This window comes from Mesoplodon mirus (assembly GCF_964341445.2).
Source record: "Mesoplodon mirus genome assembly, chromosome: 6".
NCBI classification, from domain to species: Eukaryota; Metazoa; Chordata; class Mammalia; order Artiodactyla; family Ziphiidae; genus Mesoplodon; species Mesoplodon mirus.
Window position 1 is genome coordinate 100,982,429 of NC_138982.1, and position 19,305 is coordinate 101,001,733.

Here is a 19,305-nt window from a genome sequence, read left to right on the forward strand (position 1 = left end):
TGAACTGTTGTTTTAGTTAGCAAAAAATGACAATGCTTAGGGGTAGAGAGCAAGTAGGTAGAGGTGGCTGTCAACTAGAGGTTTGTTACTTTCACCTGGGCTCCTGGACCTTGATCCACCCACCACAAGGGGTCCCTGTCCCCAAGGAAGGTGGATGCCTCTCATCTAGAATTGAAATTATGAGCACATTTTTTCAATGAAACCTCCCTGTGAGTTTTGTTTCAGTTTTATGATACTATCAGTTCTCTATCATATACGTGATATGCTAATATATTTTCACTTGCCACTTTTCTCATCTCTCTGTTCAAAAAACTCCAGGGATTCCCTTTAATCTTTCATATGGATCTAAACTCTTCAGCTGTTACTCAAGGCCTTCTTTCCTCTCTTCTGCTTGATATCACATGAACTTCAATCTTTGGTGAGCCTCCACCCCTTGAAGCAGATAAAAATATTGTCTCTGAATCTAACTTACTTCTGCCTAATGCCCCCAAACTTACTTTTTACTATTAGCACATCCATATTTATTTGTACAATAATATTTGTTATACTTGTAGAATATAGTTAATTTTTTGAAATTATAAGTATTATCCATGCTTATATTATAAAAACATCTAACAACACTGAATTATATTTCTGAAAAACTTTTTTCGGCTTCCTTTTTGAAAGATAATTTCACTGGGTGTAGAATACTAGGTTGACAGTTTTTTCTTTCAATACTTTAAATATGCTGGTCCGTTGCTTTCTAGTCTGCATTGTTTTCAGCAAGAATTTATTTTAAGCATTTTGATTATGATGTACCTTTGTGTAGTTGTTTTCATGTTTCTTCTGCTTGGATTTCTTTGAGCTTCTTGGATCTGTGGGTTATAATTTCTATCAGATTTGGAAAATTATAGGCCCTTTTTTCTTGAATATGTTGCCTCCTCAATTCTAACTACGTGAAGATTATGAATCTTGAAGATGTATCAGTTCACTGATGCTCTGTTTATTTTTTTCCAGTCTCTTTCTTTCCATGTTCCAGTTTGGAAAATTTGCAGTTTTATCTTTAAGTTCACTAATCTATTCCTCTTCAGTGTCTGATCTGCTATTAATCCTATCTGGTGTATTTTATCTCCAACATTGTATTTTTCACTTCTAGATATTCAGTTTTTGGCTTTTAAAATTTCTTCCATGTCTCTCCTTAACATGCTCATGCCTTTCTTTACCTCTAAAACATATGGAGTATGTAATAACCCTTTTAATGCCCTTGTCTACTAATACTATTTACTAACATGTCATATCTGGGTCTTTATATATTGTTAGATATTATGGGTCCTATTTTACATGCCTGGTAATTTTTGATTGGTTACCAGACATTGTCAACTTCATATTGCTTGGTGTTCGATTTCTTTTTTTTATTATTACTCCTTTAAATATTTTTGAGCTTTATTCTGGGATGCAGTTAGGTTCCTTGGAAATCATGTGATCTTTTCAAAGCTTACATTTTAGGTTTGTTAGGCAGCACCTGAGCAGTTTTAGTTCTCATTTTTCCCCACTACTGAGACAATACTGTTCTAAGAACTCGATCCAATGTCCCACGTAAATGAGATTTCTCCACTCTCTGTTGGCAACATAAGCTGGCCCAGCCCTGTATGGCCCTGAGAATTGTTCTCCTGCTCCTTTCTAGTAGTTTTTTTCCATCCGCAGATAGTTTAGTTAAAGGTGTAAGGGGAAACCCCAACAGACCCCAGAAGTCTCTGTAATTCTTGTCTCTCCCACACTCTGCCCTGCAAATTCTAGCTGCCTTAGCCTCTCCATCTCTGAGCTCTCCCTCAATTCAGTGAGACCACCACGCTTTCCAGGCAATACTGGTGCAATAGAAGGGCTCACTTCATTTGTTATCCTCCACTCGGGGAGTATTGCCCTATGCTGCGTGTTGTCCAGCCTCTGAAAACCATTGTTTCATATATTTTATCTGATTTTACAGATCTTTAAGGCAGAAGGATAAATCGAGTCCCTGTTAGTCTGTCGTGGGTAGAAGTGGAAGTCCTTACATTGAATTATATGAAATAACAGTCTTTTTTGCCTCACTTATGTTTGTCCATCGGCCCTCTCATCTACTCCCAACTCAGGGGTAATTGATATATTCATTTTCATACCCTTTCTAAGCACTCACACATGCATGAGCACATACACAAAGATTCAGACTGCTTTTGGTTTTGTTTTCAGAACATGGGAATGTATATACAAGTTGTTTTCATAATATATTGCTTTTTAATAGTATGCCATTTTTGTGTTTGATAATATCCAATAAAATGTAAGTTCCTTGAGGGTGAAAACTTTGACTTCCATTTCCATTTCACCCTCGTGGCACCTTGTAAACCTCCACATTACACGGGGGGTCATAATAAATGCTCATACATTAAACGCAAATCCTTTTTACTTAGTTTTTATGAAATCTTTTTCCTTTAAGTTTTTTATGAAGATGAGATGGCAGTATGGAGTAAAATTTCAGGGTTAGTTTTTATGTCCTAAGATGATGATGTTTAGTTATTGTTCCTGTTCCACTAATATAATAGACTGCAAGGAATTGGCTTCATTTTACTTGAGAGTAATATCTGAGGAAATAATGGAAGCTTACTAGTTCAGAGATTATTGTAACTTCAAACCTCTTTTAAAATGAAGGATATTGGGGCTTCGCTGCTGGTGCAGTGGTTGGGGGTCCGCCTGCCGATGCGAGGGACACGGGTTTGTGCCCTGGTCTGGGAGGATCCCGCGTGCCGCGAAGTGGCTGGGCCCGTGGGCCATGGCCGCTGAGCCTGCGTGTCCGGAGCCTGTGCTCCGCAACGGGAGAGGCCACAGCAGTGAGAGGCCGTACCTCAAAAAAAAAAAAATTTTTTTTAATAAAAAAAGAAGGATATTAAATCATCTTAGAGTTTATAGTCGAATGCCATTTGAATCAGCCAGGAGGAAAATAGGTATAATATTTGGAAATAACTTGATTGAGGAGTTAAACATTTACTTGTTCTCACATTAACTGACAAAAAACCACTTGGATTTTAGACAGGTATCTGTTTATTTATGGTCTTTAGAAACTGCCTAGGTAATTTGGCCTGAAGGAACGAGGAGGGCTCTTTTTTGCTCAGTGGAGCCCTATGGTTAAGTCAGAAGACACAGATTCAAATCACTGCTGTAAACTGACTGGCTATGTAGTCCACTTACATTGTATAAACTGCAGTGTTCTGGGTTCTGCCTATTCTGTAGGCTTGTCATGAAGAACATCTGAGTTAATTATATGAAGATGCTTTGTAAATAATTAAGAGCTGTTCCAGTGTGAGATACTATTATTATTTGCTTGAAATAGTTGAGGGAATGAAATAATCACCTGAAATTGTATTTTTACCTAAGGATTATTCATGTGATGCATTTGTGGCTATTTAGTTATGATTATTAAATTGGGCAGTGGGCAGCGTCACTTTTCTGGTTCAAATAGCAGGAAATGAAAATGTATGATATGGGAACTGTGTTTATATAGTTTCTCCAGTAGGCGGAGCTATGTATCTGTTATGTGTTTGTTAGTGTATATTCACTTTCAGTCTACTTATTGAGAGAAAAATTATGAAAAGTACATAGTACAGCATTTCCTCTAAGACCTCAAATGTTCAATTATGCTTTACTTTGAAAATAAAATTAATATATTTAAGTAGTTGGTAATTCCACAGGACTAGAGTTACTAATTTATTAATACAAGATACTGTGCACTGCAATCGAAACCTTCTTCCCAAATTGCCAAGTTAGAACTTCTGTTATGTTTAAGTCATCTTAAAATCATTTCTATATTCAGTATTTTCCTCCTATGAAATTTTATGAAGAGTGTGCAGCTTCTTAATAGTTTTACCAAATTATGATTAATTTATTTTCTTAGAAATTAATGCTTAATGTCACATTTGCAGGGCTCATTTAAGGCCCAGAGCAAAAACCAAAAACATGTTTCAGTGGAGCAGTTTAGCCCTGGCCTCTGTTGATGTAAAGTACCAATTTTTGTTGTTTTTTGAAGATATTTCAAGGAAACAAAGATTATCACCAGGATGTGCGTAATAACTTTTTGCCACCAATTATTGCACGTTTTATTAGAGTGAATCCTACCCAATGGCAGCAGAAAATTGCCATGAAAGTGGAACTGCTTGGATGTCAGTTTATTCCTAAAGGTAAAGCAACAGTATGTTTAAGACATGTGTTTTTCACTGAATTAATTAAAAATGACTATGCTGTTCTCCGAGAAATTAATTAATAATAATGTAAGTGTTTATACTCTACAGTATGTTCTTAAAGGGATTTTTAAAAAGAAATAGTTATCCCTATTAAATATCATATTAGATATCAAACTGGTTTCCAAAATGACAAGTGGAAGAAGAAAAAGAGGATGTCACTGATGAGATAATGCAATGGGATTGCTTTCCAAATGTAGTCTCAACCTTAATAATTTTTAATCAGGTCTCATGTAGTAGAATATTTGTATCATATAAGCACTGATGATTGTAAGTCACCTTAGCCTAAGTGCCTTTTACTTTGAATCAATTAAAAATGGGAATAACTTCCTTCAAAATTATATAATATTTTAATACTTTGTCTACTGTTATATACCCCCAAACTACCATAGTGCCTGACACATAGTGGGCCCTCCATAAGTATTTATTAAATGAATTGAATGAGTAGTATATTATACTGTGACGACATTTTTATAGCTTTATCATTCAACATCATCTGACTCCCTGTTATTCTCCTTCCTAAGAAGATTCTTTTCGGACAATTTAATTATTTAAAAACTCAGAAATCCCAATATATTTGTGCATTTCATGCAGAGTATATTTATCCTTCTGACGTATTTCTCTCTGAGATTTAAAATTACTGTGCAGAATTAAATACTCTGGGAAATGTTAAAGACATTTAAAATTACTATATTTAACTATGATTTTTATAAGCAAAATGTATAAACTTTTCTAAACCATTTTTCAAGGTCGTCCTCCAAAACTTACTCAGCCTCCACCTCCTCGGAGCAGCAGTGACCTCAAAAACACTACAGCCCCTCCAAAAATAGCCAAAGGTATGCCTACTTTAAATGTGAGAATTTGATGTTCCCTGGATTTGTGGTATAATTTTCCATAAACATATTAAAAGCATTATAAAGTAACTATTTTAATCAAGCTGGTATAGATTAAAGAATAAAAAGTTTTTTAAACTTTTTTCAAGGTCGTGCCCCCAAATTTACTCAACCACTACAACCTCGAAGTAGCAATGAATTTCCTGCACACACAGAGCAAACGACTGCCACTCCTGAAATCAAAAATACCACCATAACTCCAAATGTAACCAAAGGTATGCAAACCCAAAAATTAATACCTGTTCATAGTAGTGAGTTTTTTTTGTTTTTAACTTAAGTTTTCAGAAACATTTCCAGCTTTTAAACGCTCAGGATTTTTTCCCTCTGTTTTTTAAGTATAGCAAAAAATTTGATTCCATACCTTATAGAAAAAGCTGACTGCATTGCTCTAAGTTCTATTATCTGGTGCCATGTAAAATGGTTCTTTAAATCTTTAGAGTTGGCTGCTGTATTCTAGGCTTCCTTTTATGATTTTTTTCCCTCTGTAGCTAAATATGTAGAGTCTCAGGCTTAGGAAAATAATTTTTCTAGAAATAACTAAAACCATAGCAGGAAACAAACTTTTTTTCTGATTATACATTAATTTGCTGGAGAGGGAACTTGGTAGGAAAAAGGGAAGAGGGGAAAAAAAAAGTTTTGGTGAAAATAAATACTTTAAAAAAAAAAAGATACTCTGTTAACATTTATTTTAAAAATTTGGTCTCTTTTTTAAATGTTTACAGTTACTTTTTCAGATTATAAATAGTGCTTTTCAATTTACTTTCAAATTTTGCTTTTAATTATTAGTATATAAGCTGTTAACATATATAAAACATAGTAGTTTTTTTATTTTACTAGTTTGAAAACAAAATTTCTGTTGAATTCAGGAACAAAAAGCATCAGTGCCATGGAGGAATTAATTTCAGTGTTGACAGATAAAAAGCACACTAATTTTCAGGACAGTGCAGAGAAGAGAAAGCAGTTCATTCAGAGTAACTTGTGCCACATAGAACTTAATCATTCTCATTTTCTGAAAATTTGCCTGGATTCAGATAACTTTCTACAACTTCCTACATGTCAGTTTCCTTCCTATCTTCTGAAGTATTCCCAAAGAGACCAGTTTCTTTCTCCTACTGCAGGAAAAGCTAGTATTGACTGAAAAACAAAAAAAAACCCTCACAACCTAAGAGTTGAGAATTATGTTTTATTCAGGTTCTTACTGAGGACAGTAGCCTGGGATACAGCCTCTCAGATAGTTCTGAGAAACTGTTCCAAAGAGGGAGGAGCCAGGATTTATAGGGGTTTATGCTGGAAAAAATGTAGTCAAACATCAAAAAATTACTGCTAATCACAAAAACCAGACATCTCAAGTTAATGATTTTAGTGCTTTTCTATGTGTGGGAAGATGCAAGAATCTGAGCTCATTGAAATTATTCATTGATATGTACCTTAACTGTTTAGAGCCAGTATTCTGTTTTTCTCCATCCTGAATTCCCCTCAGGGCGCCCAGTCATGGGGTGGGAGTAGTGGCTGAGGACTTGGTGGCAACCCTTCGAAATGGCAGGGACAACATTTATTTTGTCCGGTCTAGAGAGAAGCAAGAGTTGACAGAGACAAGAAATTTCAGCATCCCACAAAGAGCTTCTTATCCGTTTACAGAAAGCATGCGTTCGGGTGGAATCCCAGACCACATACCTGGATGGAAAAACAGTCATTTAAAAGTGTTGTTCATCTTAAAATCTGATTATAGAATTTTAAAATCTTAGGACTAAAAGGGTTCTTAAAGCATTTTCTTTCAGAACTAAGATCCCTGTAATCTTTAAAATAACAAAGAACATCTAGGTCTTTTTGGTTGAAGACCTCCTGTCTCCTTTTCTTTGGAACAGTAGTATGTAGACTTTTTATTGGTTTTTGAACCTAAGCATATATTTTAATGCATCTGATTAAGTCAGACTGTATCCATCTGAACCTGATTATTCTCTCTACAATTTCACAAATTTTAGGGATAAAGTGCATTTGCTTTTTCTAATTTCTTAGTCCTTTCTATCCTGAGTCATGATTTCTGTCTTATTCACTTCTCCTTTCTCCATTTTTACATCCAGGCTGAGAGTGATGCTGGTGAAAATCATGTCATGGTCAGATTTATGCCACTGTAATGTCCAGCTCCTCCCTCAGTGGAGCCCTCAGTAGCAGCTGGTGGTCTTTCTGTTTCCCTGGTTAGTTCTTTTGTCTGTTCTCAACAGTAGCTGTTTGAAACATTCTCTGTATTTTTCAAACCCTTGACCCCAGAGATCCTCAGTCACTCTCAGTTACATCTTCAGCTTCCCAAAGTAGAAGCCATTCGAAGGGCACTTCCTTTTTGTGGAGCCTGCATACTCACCTAGTTCCCATCCATACAGCTTCTCAGAGGCCTGGTGTTATTGATTATCCTCTCCCTCCCTGTATCTTCAGCTTCTTTCTCTCTTTGGGTGGGATTATAAGGAGTAAATAAGATGCAGGCCTGGCGCTGAGCACCCAGTGAATAGCAGCAGTTGTTGCTGTTATCACCCTCATGGCCAGGAGGAGGTTGAGAGGTGGAGGAAGAAACTAGCGTCCCAACTGACATTAAGCAGACCATTTCTGCCCAGGATTCTTTATCTATGGAGTGAGATTAGGGATTAAGTGATCTCCAAGACCCTGCAGCCTCCAGCATTGTGTTGGTTTCTGCCTTGTTCGTACACACATTTGGTTTCTATACTTAATACTATATTATTATCTTCCTGCATCTATAAATATTTTGCCATCACTTCCAATTGCTGGATAATATTTTAATATTATATTATAAGGATAATATTTTATTATAAGGAGGAGACCATGATTTACTTATTCCCTTTCATTGTTGGGCGTTTGGATCACTTCCAGTTTTACAACCTTCTGCAGATACAGAAGCAAACATATTTAAAGATACATCTTTGAATCCCATCTTAATTTTTTCCTAAGAATAAATTCTACATAGAGAATTGCCAAGTAATAGGTTTTTATAGATATTGCCCCCAAATGCCAATCAGAAAGGTAGTTTCAATTTATAGTCCCATCAAAATCCCTGTTTCCTGATACCCTCTTCAACAATTAGTGGTTCTTTCAAATATTTGCCAATCTGATAAGCAAAAATAGCATCTTTCTGATAACTAGTGAGGTGAACATGCTTAATGGTCACTTGTGCTCTTCAATGCGTTGCTCTTTCATCTCTGCTGATTTTTCTGTTGTTTATTTTTTACTTGTAAATTCTGTAATAGATTAACTATATTAACCTTTTATCACATATGCAGAAAATATGTTTGCCCAGTTTATCATTTGTCTTTTAATTTGTCTTGGTGATTTAAAAACTGCAAAGGTGGAGCAAATAATGTGACACACTTCCATGTATCCATGAAGGCCTCTGCAATTACCACTCATGCCCACTCTCGTTGCATAAATTATGTGTATGGTATTTTTTTGAGATAGAAAAGCTTTGAATGGTGATATGGTTAATCTGTACTCTTCTCCTTAATGATTTCTGCCTTTGGTATTAATGTGTGTTTTTGTTTGTTTGTTTTTGTTTTTCAGATGTAGCCTTGGCCGCCGTCCTTGTCCCTGTGCTGGTCATGGTCCTTACCACTCTCATTCTCATACTAGTGTGTGCTTGGCATTGGAGAAACAGGTTCGTACAAAACTAGTTCACCTAACTGGTCCTAGAGGGGATGTTTCCAAATGTGAAATAGAAACTAAATATAGAAGATGAACTTTTTTGAGAGGGAGAGTTAAGATAGTCATTAGAATAAAAATATATACAGTTCTCCTTTATTCCTGTAAAAAATGAGTAAGTTCAATTCCATAATCAGTTACTGAGTACCTTTATTATATCAAATTTTGTATTATACAATGGGTTACACACATCAGTAAGATATAATAGATACTTAGTAGCACTTTGAAAGAATGAGACACAGTTATTATCTCCAGATTGTTTAGCAGGGTTGACCACTATACTTTGGCATGATGAGTTGTATATGAAGTGCTGGGGAACACAGATGTAAGAACCGTGAGAGTTACCTGAAACCTTTTTTTCAGAAAAGAGTGCTCCTCAAATTTGGCATGGTTTGCCTTAAAGGAAGGATTAGATTTGGCTAGATAGAAGAAGAGAGAATGGCCCAGATGGATGGGATGGCTTGCAGGAAGGCAAAGAGTTGTGGAATGTAGGCAGAACAGTGAGCCATGCCACAGGGGCTTGGCGTGCGGGAGCACTAGGAGACCCATAGAAATGCAGCCTGGGCCTGGAGCAGGAAGGACTTTCTAGATGGGGAAATCATTGAGCAGGGTTCAGCGGACAGGTGATATTATCAGATGGTTGTAGGAAAATGGTGGCAGGAGGGTGGATTGAAGAGAGAGAGACTAGAAGAGGCAGGGAGATGAGTTAGGAAACTATTAAGGCCACACAGGAATATGACACAGCAATTCTAGGAAAGGGAGAGACATGGAGGGGGAGAGGTTTCCCAGAGGCATCAGTGGGGGGCTTGACTGGCTACTTGCTAAGGAAGGAGGAGGATCTAAGTTTCTCTCACGTTTCTGGCTTGTGCAGTTGACTGGTAGAGATGTCATGAGTAGAGGTAACAGAGTAGGAGGGACAGATTTGGTGACTGACAGCTTTGGAGGGACTTCATTTGTCTAGCCATCAACAGATATTTGAGCCTCCTACTCCCTGCCAAGTATTGAGCCGTGTGCTGGGAGTCCAGTGGTGAACCCCAGAGTCTGTGAATGGGAGAGGATACTTTGCAGAAAACCTTCCACCATGGAACCTGTTTGTTGCAGGGCCCAGTAGTAAGGGCAGGTAGGAATCACGGGATTGGAGATAAAACGGTAGCCAGTATTCAACTCACGACTCACTTGGTTTACTACACATAATTAGCGCACAGCACAGGTTAGGCAAAGTGGGGGGGGGCGGGGGATGAGGGTGTAAACGAACCACTCCAAGGGGAAGCCTTGAAGGAGGCATCTCAGCAGCACCAGCAGCACATGACAAGTGGGAGCGGGAAGGCACCCCGGCTCCAGCGGGGCCTCCACCGGAGCAGCCCTCAGCGGCATGGGGGCCTCCAGCCAAGATCCTCCAGGTCACTCTGTTCAGTGGTCTCCTCTTAAGGAGTAACTGTTACCCCAGGGGAGGAGTCCGGACTCCTTCAGCTGCTGTCTGTTCCCGTGCCGTACATGGGCCATCAAACTTCTTGTCTAAAGCCATATCCTCAGTTTATCATTCGAGGACACTGGCCGTCCTACAGTGGATGTTTCAAAACAACGTATAGGCAAGTTCGTGTTGGCCACTGGGACTCCATTTTGAACTACGTAACATGTCTTAAATAGCTTAAATCCTCTTAAGTTTCACCCAAGATGAGTGGGAATCATAACCGTACCAACCACAGTTTGTTCCACGGGTGGAAGGAAGCTGGAGGAGGCGTGGGTCCCGGATTCCTGGTGTTGGGGGGCTGTCTGTGCAGAATTGACAACTTAGCATGAGGGCACGAGGCGGGGGAGGAGGGAACAGGGCTCTGGGAGAGTCCAGGAAGGAAAGTTCACGATGCTGTCAGGGAACCGGACAGCAACAGTAGTAGTGGTGAGAAGAGCAGCAACGGCAGTTTCCTAGAAAATAAAACGAAATGCTGGTTTCACACGTTTTTCTAAATGCCTTACACGTTTTAACTCATTTAATCCTTAAAACAACCTGTGAAGCAGGTGACTTATAAATCCCATTTTATAGAAGAGGCAAGTGAGACTGAGAGAGCACAGGTAACTTGTCCGAGGTCACCTGGTCAGCACACGGCAGGCTGAAGATTTGGTCCAGGCTCCAGAGCCCGTACTGTTAGCCGCTGCAGCCTCTGATCAATCAGCAGTTCCAGTCTAACCCTCTGCGGTTAAAGCCCCAGGGCGTGGGGGTGAGGACAGGGGATTAGAGCTGTTGAGAGGCAGGAGGCGAGTCCTGAGATCCGTTGGGGATGGCGTTGAAAGGACTCTGGACATTCAGGCCCCCAAGAGGCAAGATGGAACACGAGCCTGTTCAGGACAAAAGGTCTGAGCTGCAGGATTGAGGTTACTTCTACAAACGTCGTGGATGAAATTGCTGACCACTGGCTTTGTGACAAGGAGTAAAGAGGAAGTGCCGTTAAGGGGCTTATGGAAAACAGCCAGGAGAAAAGTAATAATAAAAACAGCTGCAAGTTACTGAATCCGTAACCCATGCCGGGCACTGTTCTAAGTACTTCACATGTGATGAATAAATCACCTGCAGCTTTGTCACTGGAGATCAAGACTATGAAATCCTTTATAGTACAACCCTTGGACAGCTTCAGCACCTACCATCTCGTCCACAAATTTTACACTATACCTTACTTTGAAATAATGAAGTATTATATTTTAAACACAGCCAGACTTTAAAATGAGGGAGCTTTTAGTATCAATAATAAAAACATAGTCTTATACTAGAGAAGAATGTTTCGAAGTAGGAAAAGCACATAGCTTGGGCTCTTTGAGAAAGCCCCGTTTGGGACCTTCAGCGAGTCACATAACCCTCTTTTCCTCGTTGACAACACTAGAACAACTTCTTTCCCTTTAGCTTGCAGAGCATTATTTTAATTAGGTGTACATCAGAAAACGTCCTTTCGTGTGCTTGGTTTTTTTCTTTTTAAAAGGCTCACGGTAGATAGCAATTCTTAACGTTGGGGAGGGACAGTTTCCCCAGGGGAGGATGTGTCAGAATTCTGAGGAGCAGGCCGGGGAGGAACCTTCCTCGTTGCACACGTGGCCCTCGGTCCCCTCACTGTTAGTGACAGCGTTGGCTTATCTTGCGCAGGGTGGAGGAATCAGGTCTATGCAGTTAAGGGTGTGTGACACTTTAAACTTCTCAGGGGCAAAGGACTGTAGAAAAAAAGCAGTAAGTTGAAAAAAAAAAAGTAACAGTGCAGAAGAAAATATGGGGGTTTTGTTGTTCTTGTTGTGTCCTGTGAACTTTGTGAATTGACTGATTTGTGAAATTTGTATTTGAAACCAAAACAAACCTAACATGATTTCCCCATAATAATCCACGTGTCAGGGTTGGGTCTTTGATTTGATTCAGGGTTTTTATCTACAGACTTAGTCTTTTTTTTTTTTTTTTTATCCCTTTATCCATTTGAGTGGAAAATAGTTGGGTAACAAGATAACTGTCTCAGGAGATAGTTGTTTAATATTTATTGAGAGTCCAGAATTCATGAGCCTCAGCAGTGGCAACTTCAAAAGTCAAGTGAAAGAGGTCTCCCAGGGAAATCAGCAAGTAGAAATGTGTACTCTTGACTAATTATTAACTTTGGTATTTATCCTGCAGCTTCAGAGCTTTCTTACTAGTGAATTCACTCTATTTGCTAACTTTTTTTTTTTTTCTGTATTTTTCCAGGAAGAAAAAAGCTGAAGGCACCTATGACTTACCTTACTGGGACCGGGCAGGTAATTTGTGGCTTTACATCTCTTTCCATCAGAGGGAAGCCCCTGCCCTCCAGCTGGCAGCAGTGAAAGAGGAAAGCCATTTTCAGGCCCACGTAAACTCCCTAGCACTGTTAGAAAAATGGCATTCCTCTTCTGTTCTGATCATTTTTACTTTTCTGTAAAATCTCTAGTCTGTAAGTAATGAAATAGGAAGTAAGAATTTCTTATAACACATGCTCTGTTCTTTTCCTTTTGGAAAACTAGTCTGGTTTGTCCCATGTATCGGTCTTGAGGAGACCAGCTTTCTGTGTGGTGTGTGTGAACACTAGGTAAGAAGCAGAGGATTGCAGTCCTGGTGACACAGTGTGTGTGTATGTGTGTGTCACTCTGCTGTGGATATTTACCGCAGTGGAGTTCAGCGTTTTACGAGTCAGTGAAATCTGCTGTCTCTGCCATGAGTTGTCATCTTCTGAATTCCTACTCTCTGTGGCAGGTGGCAGGTTGCTGCAGGTGACACCAGGGGCCTTCTGCGGGCGTGTCTCCCACTTCCCAGTCTCACCACTGAATGACTGTTAGGGGTCAAAAGAATTCACTGTGACGAGGGTAGAAAAGAGCAGTGATGGGGGTAGGTCTTGGGCTGCTACTTCTCACCGTCATCCTCCCGCCCCTCGCAGGGTTGATCTTAGAATTTTTTAAGCTTATTAAAACTTATTAAAGACCACTGCTATAACAAACTATATCTGGCTGCACTATAATAGCAGTGATTTGCTTCAGTATATGCTTTTGATAGAGATTTCTACCATGTTCTGCTTTGCACTGGATAGTCTTATCAAAGCAAAAAATAAGTTTGAACAACTTAAGGAACTAGAAAAAGAAGAACAAACTAAACCCAAAGCTATAGGGAAGAAGGAAATAATAAAGATTAGAGAAGAGAGGAACAAAATAGAGAATAGGAAGAAACAGAAAACAGCAAGTGTTGGCAAGAATGTGGAGAAACTGGAGCCCTTGTGCACATTGGTGGGAATGTAAAATGGTACAGCTTCTGTGGAAAACAGAATTTTTTGTCAGTTCCTCAAAAAATTAAAAATAGAATTACCATATGAACCAGCAATTCCACTTCTAGGTATATACCCCAAAGCATTGAAAGCAGAGTCTTGAAAGATATTTTTACATCCATGTTCATAGCAGCGTTATTCAGAACAGTTAAAACATGGAAGCAATCCGGGTGTCTATCCACCAATAAATGGATAAGCAAAATGTGGTTATACACATAAAATAAAATATTAAACCTTAAAAAGGAAGGAAATTCTGCAATATATACTACATCGTGGATGAACCTTGAGGTGATTATGCTAAATGAAATAAGCCAGTCGCAAAAAGAAAAATAGCATATGATTCCATTCATACGAGGTACTTAGAGTACTCAAAATTATAAAGACAGAAAGTAGAGTGGTGCTTGCCAGGGGCTGAGGGGAAGAATCAGGAGTTACGGTTTACTAGGTATGGAATTTCAGTTTCACAAGATGAAGAAAGTTCTGGAGATGGACGGTGGGGAGGGTTGCACAACAATGTGAATATGTGTTTAATAACACTGAGCTGTTCAATTGAAAATGGTTCAGGGTGTTCCCCGGTGGCCTAGTGGTTAGGACTCCAGGCTTTCACTGCTGTGGCCCCCATTCCATCCCCGGTCAGGGAACTGAGATCCGGCAAGCCGTGCAGCGCGGCCAAAAAAAATCGTTAAGATAGGAAATTTTATGTTGTGTGTATTTTACCACCAGAACAACCACCAAAGAAACCAAAAAACCTTGAACACAAAGGCTGGTTTGTATAAATATTTGTTATAGAAATGGCTTAAATGCAACAGGATTTCTCCCTTCATATACTGTTATCATTTCAAACATAGCTTTCTATGTAATGGTCTCTTTTGCTTACAATCACAATGAAGGTTGGTGGAAAGGAATGAAGCAGTTTCTTCCTACCAAATCAGTGGAGCACGAGGAAACCCCAGTTCGCTACAGCAGTAGTGAAGTGAATCACTTGAGTCCTAGAGAAGTCACCACGGTGCTGCAGGCTGACTCTGCAGGTAACTGGTGCAGCCACCATGGGAAGGAGAAGCTGCCGCGCTCACCGTAAAGTGCTGTGAGATTTGCAGTACCCTTTATCTGTTTCATGTATAGGAGATGAGCTAGTTTCCAAATATAGAACCACTTTTTAAAAAGACCTTGAGAGTCATTTCTGTGTCTTAGATGTTCTACCCATAAAATTGGGGTACTCATTTCTAAAAACTCTGGGCATTTTGTCTGCTTACCTGAAATTTCGTTTGGTTTTATTGGGCGTTTGGGGGTTTTAAAAGGAGAGCAGGAAAGACACAGTGGCCTCACAGTATTTATCCTATTAACCTAGAATATATTTTAAACATTTCCTAATATTTGAAAAAGAAAAAAAAATCTATGAAATTATTTTCCAAGACAAATATTATTTCAATAATGGAATATTTATTTTCCAATGAAGTACTGTCTATAAATCTGAAAAACATATACACTCTTTATGCAGACTTCCATGAATGAAGCTTTCTGGCACATTGACTTATTACCATGAGATATAGGGTAACGTCTTTAGTTTTCATTTTGAAGTTAGTTTTTGCGGGAAGATCCATCAGTGATCCGTAACAAAAGTGCCATAAAGAGGTGTTTGTTTTCGGTGCAAGCCTGCAGCTGCCACCCTGAATTATAGGATTCCTGCCTTAATGAGATCACTTTTCTGTTGTCTGTGTTTTGCGATACCCACAGAGTATGCACAGCCACTTGTGGGAGGAATTGTTGGCACACTCCATCAGAGATCTACCTTTAAACCAGAGGAAGGCAAAGAAGCAGGCTATGCTGACCTAGACCCTTACAGCTCCCCTGTGCAGGAAGTCTATCATGCCTATGCTGAACCACTCCCGGTTACTGGGCCCGAGTACGCAACCCCAATCGTCATGGAAATGTCCGGGCACCCCACAGCTTCGGTTGGCCTGCCCTCAGCGTCCACTTTCAAAGCTGCAGGGAACCAACCTCCCCCTCCGGTGGGAACATACAACACTCTTCTCTCCAGGACTGACAGCTGCTCGTCAGCCCAGGCCCAGTATGATACGCCGAAAGGTGGTAAGCCAGCTCCAAGTGCCCCAGACGAGTTGGTGTACCAGGTGCCACAGAGCGCACAGGGGGTATCAGGAGCAGGGAGGGCTGGCGAGTGTGGTGTTTCTAAAGAAACCCTTTGAAGGTGATGCTGCCTTTTACAAAGCATCATTTTAAAGCACATGGCCTTTTTAAAATTGTATTAGTGGTAGTAATATATAGAACGTATTACATATCTGTCACGGACGTGGTTGGGGGAAATGTGATGACCGAGGTACAGGAAACTACTAATCTTGCCATCTTGCTTTAAAAGTGTTACTGTAGCAGTTACTGCTTGCCTATTAAATTTCAAATATCCTGTTTGTTACTACTGTAAAACACTATTTTATACAGAAAAAGCTCCCTACTATGCACTTCAAAGAAATTAAAAATCACTGAGAGTATTTATTACCAATGCTGCAGTTACATTGATGAACTCGAGATGGCTCTGTAAGCCTTTCTGGCAATAACGCATGGTACTGTTATAAAATGTCTGATGGCTTGAAATTCTGCTCTTTGTGAAAGGTGGGTACTATCATGACTTCTTCCTCTTCTATTCCTATATTGCTTTCTGAATTTTTTTAAAAAAATAGTGACATAATCCTTGTTTTGATTGCAGTCATATATACTTATCCATCTTTCCTTAGGAAGAGCTATAGCTGGGAAACTGACCTGTAGCGAGCAGAGTGATTTTTCACTTTCTGACACTCTTAACGAGCTTTTAACATTTCATAGTACATAACTTGGCCTCATCCCTGCTTGTTCCACCTGGGGCCCTTGGTGGCCAGCCCCATTCTTGTGTTTGTAAATGCTTGAGTTTTTTCAGTGGGTGATGCTTGCTTTATCAACCTCATTATTTCAGATCCCCTAATGTTTCCATGTGAAAACAGGAACAACTTTACAAATTAAAAAAGCTGTAAAGGAGATTCTCCGCCCCGAACTTTACTTGCAATGGAATTTTTCCCAGGAGAGTTGTGAAAAGTTGAGGGTTTCTAAAAGTGAACACTAAACAATACCCACGTATAGTTATCACGGTAAAAGGCAAAATCATGACTCCGTGGGAGTCATATAAATTACCACCCCCCGCCGCCAAAAAAAGTTGCCGAATTTGTCCTCTTTGGTTTTATGTATACAGGTTATTCTTTGAATCTCAAGGTAATTTGTTGTTTTTAGTCGAATAAAGAAATACTTGTTTTCCACAGTAAACTACTATAAGAAATGTAAACCCAGCATGTATTCTTCAGCTCTGTGTGATTATGCCATCTATGTGGTAGGGGGTGCAGTCCTTTATATCATACCTAGGGAACAAATGTTTCAGCATCCTAGCAAGGGAAAATTCCTGTCTTGTTTTTGATACCTCTGGGCAACTTCTTTGTCACCATTTGCCCAGAACTAGTTTAAATGACTGAAATAGAAACCACGTGCAGTTTATTAGCGTTAGTGTAGAAACCATCTTTAAAAGTCTTCAGACTGGTAAGATGATATGGAAGCTGACCATATGATTAAAATATATAAACTTGGCCTCCCCTCTTCTATCAATCAATATAACCCTTAGTTTGCAGACTTAATATTGAAATATACTTCCCCATCAGGTTCTAGTCGTTTCTTCTAGCCTGTGCCACCAGATGATGGCAGAATATGCTAAATTTGTTCATTTTGCTTGCTTCCGTGAGTCTATCAGTATTGTAAAACGTTGCTTCAAAACAGAACTGCCTATTTCTACAGCCTCCCTACCTTCTAGTTGTATGATTTTGTTGGTCTTATTTTCAGTGGCTTTTCCTTTTTCCAACAGACTTTTGAGGCATAATTTTATTCACTGAAAAACCAATACACATTTTGTTTCAAAATATTTGAAACAAAAAGCACAGATGTTGAACTTTTATTAAAACCTATGAATGTGTGAAGCACATGTATTAATGCAGTCATCCCCTTTCAGGTGGGAAGAGAGTAAACCAATTGCTTTATTTTTTTATTCGTCCTTAGTATACAAAAATATACTTTTTCTCAAATCATATGCCTGTTTGAAGCTTTAAGAGAAGTGATTTCAGTAACTATTTCATTTTTCCAAAGATGCTTGCTATTTTTGTTTGTGTGTACCTGATTGTTTTCCCATATAACTTTTTTCTTGAGAAGCAAATGTTTTCTTAAATAGTGCATGTTTTAAGACTTGATTCATATATTGCCACTGTGCTGTTTTTGAACTACCAATAATTTTTATAAAATACCTAGTTTTTACTACTATTATATATTTTACTTTCCAAATGAAGAGCTGAGCCTGATACAAAGGGTTGTACTGGTTTGTACTTTTTCTTTTAATTCGTATGTTTTCACATTAGAGTTTTGTTTTGGTTTTTTTTTTTTCTAATGTTACTATGTCTGCTATATATACAGCTTTGGAGACAATCAAGTAACAACTGAAAATGTGAAAGTAACCATTTTTTACAAAATTCCCTTGGAATTTTTATTCTTTGCTTGAAACATGTAAAAGACTTAACTCACTGTGGCTTATTGGATTAAATTCTTTCCTGTTAATGCAGTTATAAAAGTAGAATCAGACAGTGGTGCAGGAAATGTGGCCCTTAAGGTTTCATAAAATTACACTGGCTTCGCTGTTACTTGATCTTGGGAACCGGCACAGTTAAAGGGAAGATATTGTGAATGCTGATTTATATTTTATTGAAAGCTGTAAATCTAAATAGATCCTATTGCATATGCAGGGTCTAGCCCAGTTATTTAAGTTCACGTTTCACTGTTTGCACTTTGTATTGAACAATGGGTTTATTCGCTGTTGAAATGGTTCGAGCAGAGGATTTATACAGTAACTGAAATTAGGATGTTACGTATACACGTCCCCTCCCCCCTCCCCCCCACCCCCACACTGGAGGGAGCAGAAAATGAGCTCGTTTAAATATGAATGTGGCCATAATTCTATGGAATGTGATAAAGCTTGAACTTCTTTCCCTGGGCTCCACATTGTTACCTGGAGAGCAAGAGGGTTACAGAAACACCATGTCAGATAATACAATTCGAAAGAATGAATAGATTAGGTGGGACAATAAAAGCTTTTCAGCCCCTCTTAAGAGAAATCAATGAAGCTCTGCTTATTAAAAAAAAAAATTTTTTTTACCTACTGGCTCTGCCTTTCAGTTCTGAACTTGAAGTCCCTAAACTGCAAAATCTAAGGAAGAGTTGGATACTTTTAGGTCAACTGTGGCACCAGTTCTCATTTAATCCAACTTGTGACTAGTTTCTTCTCATCTCCTCCTCTTCTTTTTTTGGCACTGGGAAAGGTAGAAACAAAACATGTATTGAAATACGTATTGGAAATAAAAATGGCTTGAGTGTCAGTGATATTCTCCCAGAATGTACTTTTCTTACCTCGGCATGTACTGTAGTCACTCAGTATTTGTATATGTTGCTAGAATTTAGATTGTATAAATAGTGAGATTTTAATGTGTTCGTGTGTTTTTAATAAATTGTATATATGTCTTGTTCAGGTTTTATTTGTTTTTTGCTTAAATAAAACAACCTTGAGGTTTGTAACCCTTCTCATACCATGCAAAATGCCAGATC

At 38.8% G+C, this 19,305-nt stretch overlaps 2 protein-coding genes across 5 annotated transcripts in view; one reads left to right on the forward strand and one right to left on the reverse strand.

The window, feature by feature from the left end:
- DCBLD2 (discoidin, CUB and LCCL domain containing 2) overlaps window positions 1-19,226 on the forward strand; it is a 97,034-nt gene extending 77,808 nt beyond the window's left edge. The window contains exons 10-16 of the mRNA XM_082625046.1: window positions 4,034-4,184; window positions 4,994-5,080; window positions 5,227-5,352; window positions 8,702-8,795; window positions 12,549-12,598; window positions 14,523-14,660; window positions 15,367-19,226. Coding sequence (XP_082481172.1) covers window positions 4,034-4,184; window positions 4,994-5,080; window positions 5,227-5,352; window positions 8,702-8,795; window positions 12,549-12,598; window positions 14,523-14,660; window positions 15,367-15,836 — 1,116 coding nt within the window. The 3' untranslated portion in view covers window positions 15,837-19,226. The remainder of the gene's footprint in view (window positions 1-4,033; window positions 4,185-4,993; window positions 5,081-5,226; window positions 5,353-8,701; window positions 8,796-12,548; window positions 12,599-14,522; window positions 14,661-15,366) is intronic.
- Window positions 18,895-19,305, reverse strand: part of ST3GAL6 (ST3 beta-galactoside alpha-2,3-sialyltransferase 6) — an 80,025-nt gene continuing 79,614 nt past the window's right edge. For 3 of the 4 annotated variants that reach the window (XM_082625049.1, XM_082625048.1, XM_082625050.1), the window contains one exon: window positions 18,898-19,013. The gene's annotated coding sequence lies outside the window, so the exon portion shown is untranslated. Of the gene's footprint in view, window positions 19,014-19,305 lie in introns of all 4 variants that reach the window. The other variant, XM_082625047.1, reaches the window with a different exon arrangement.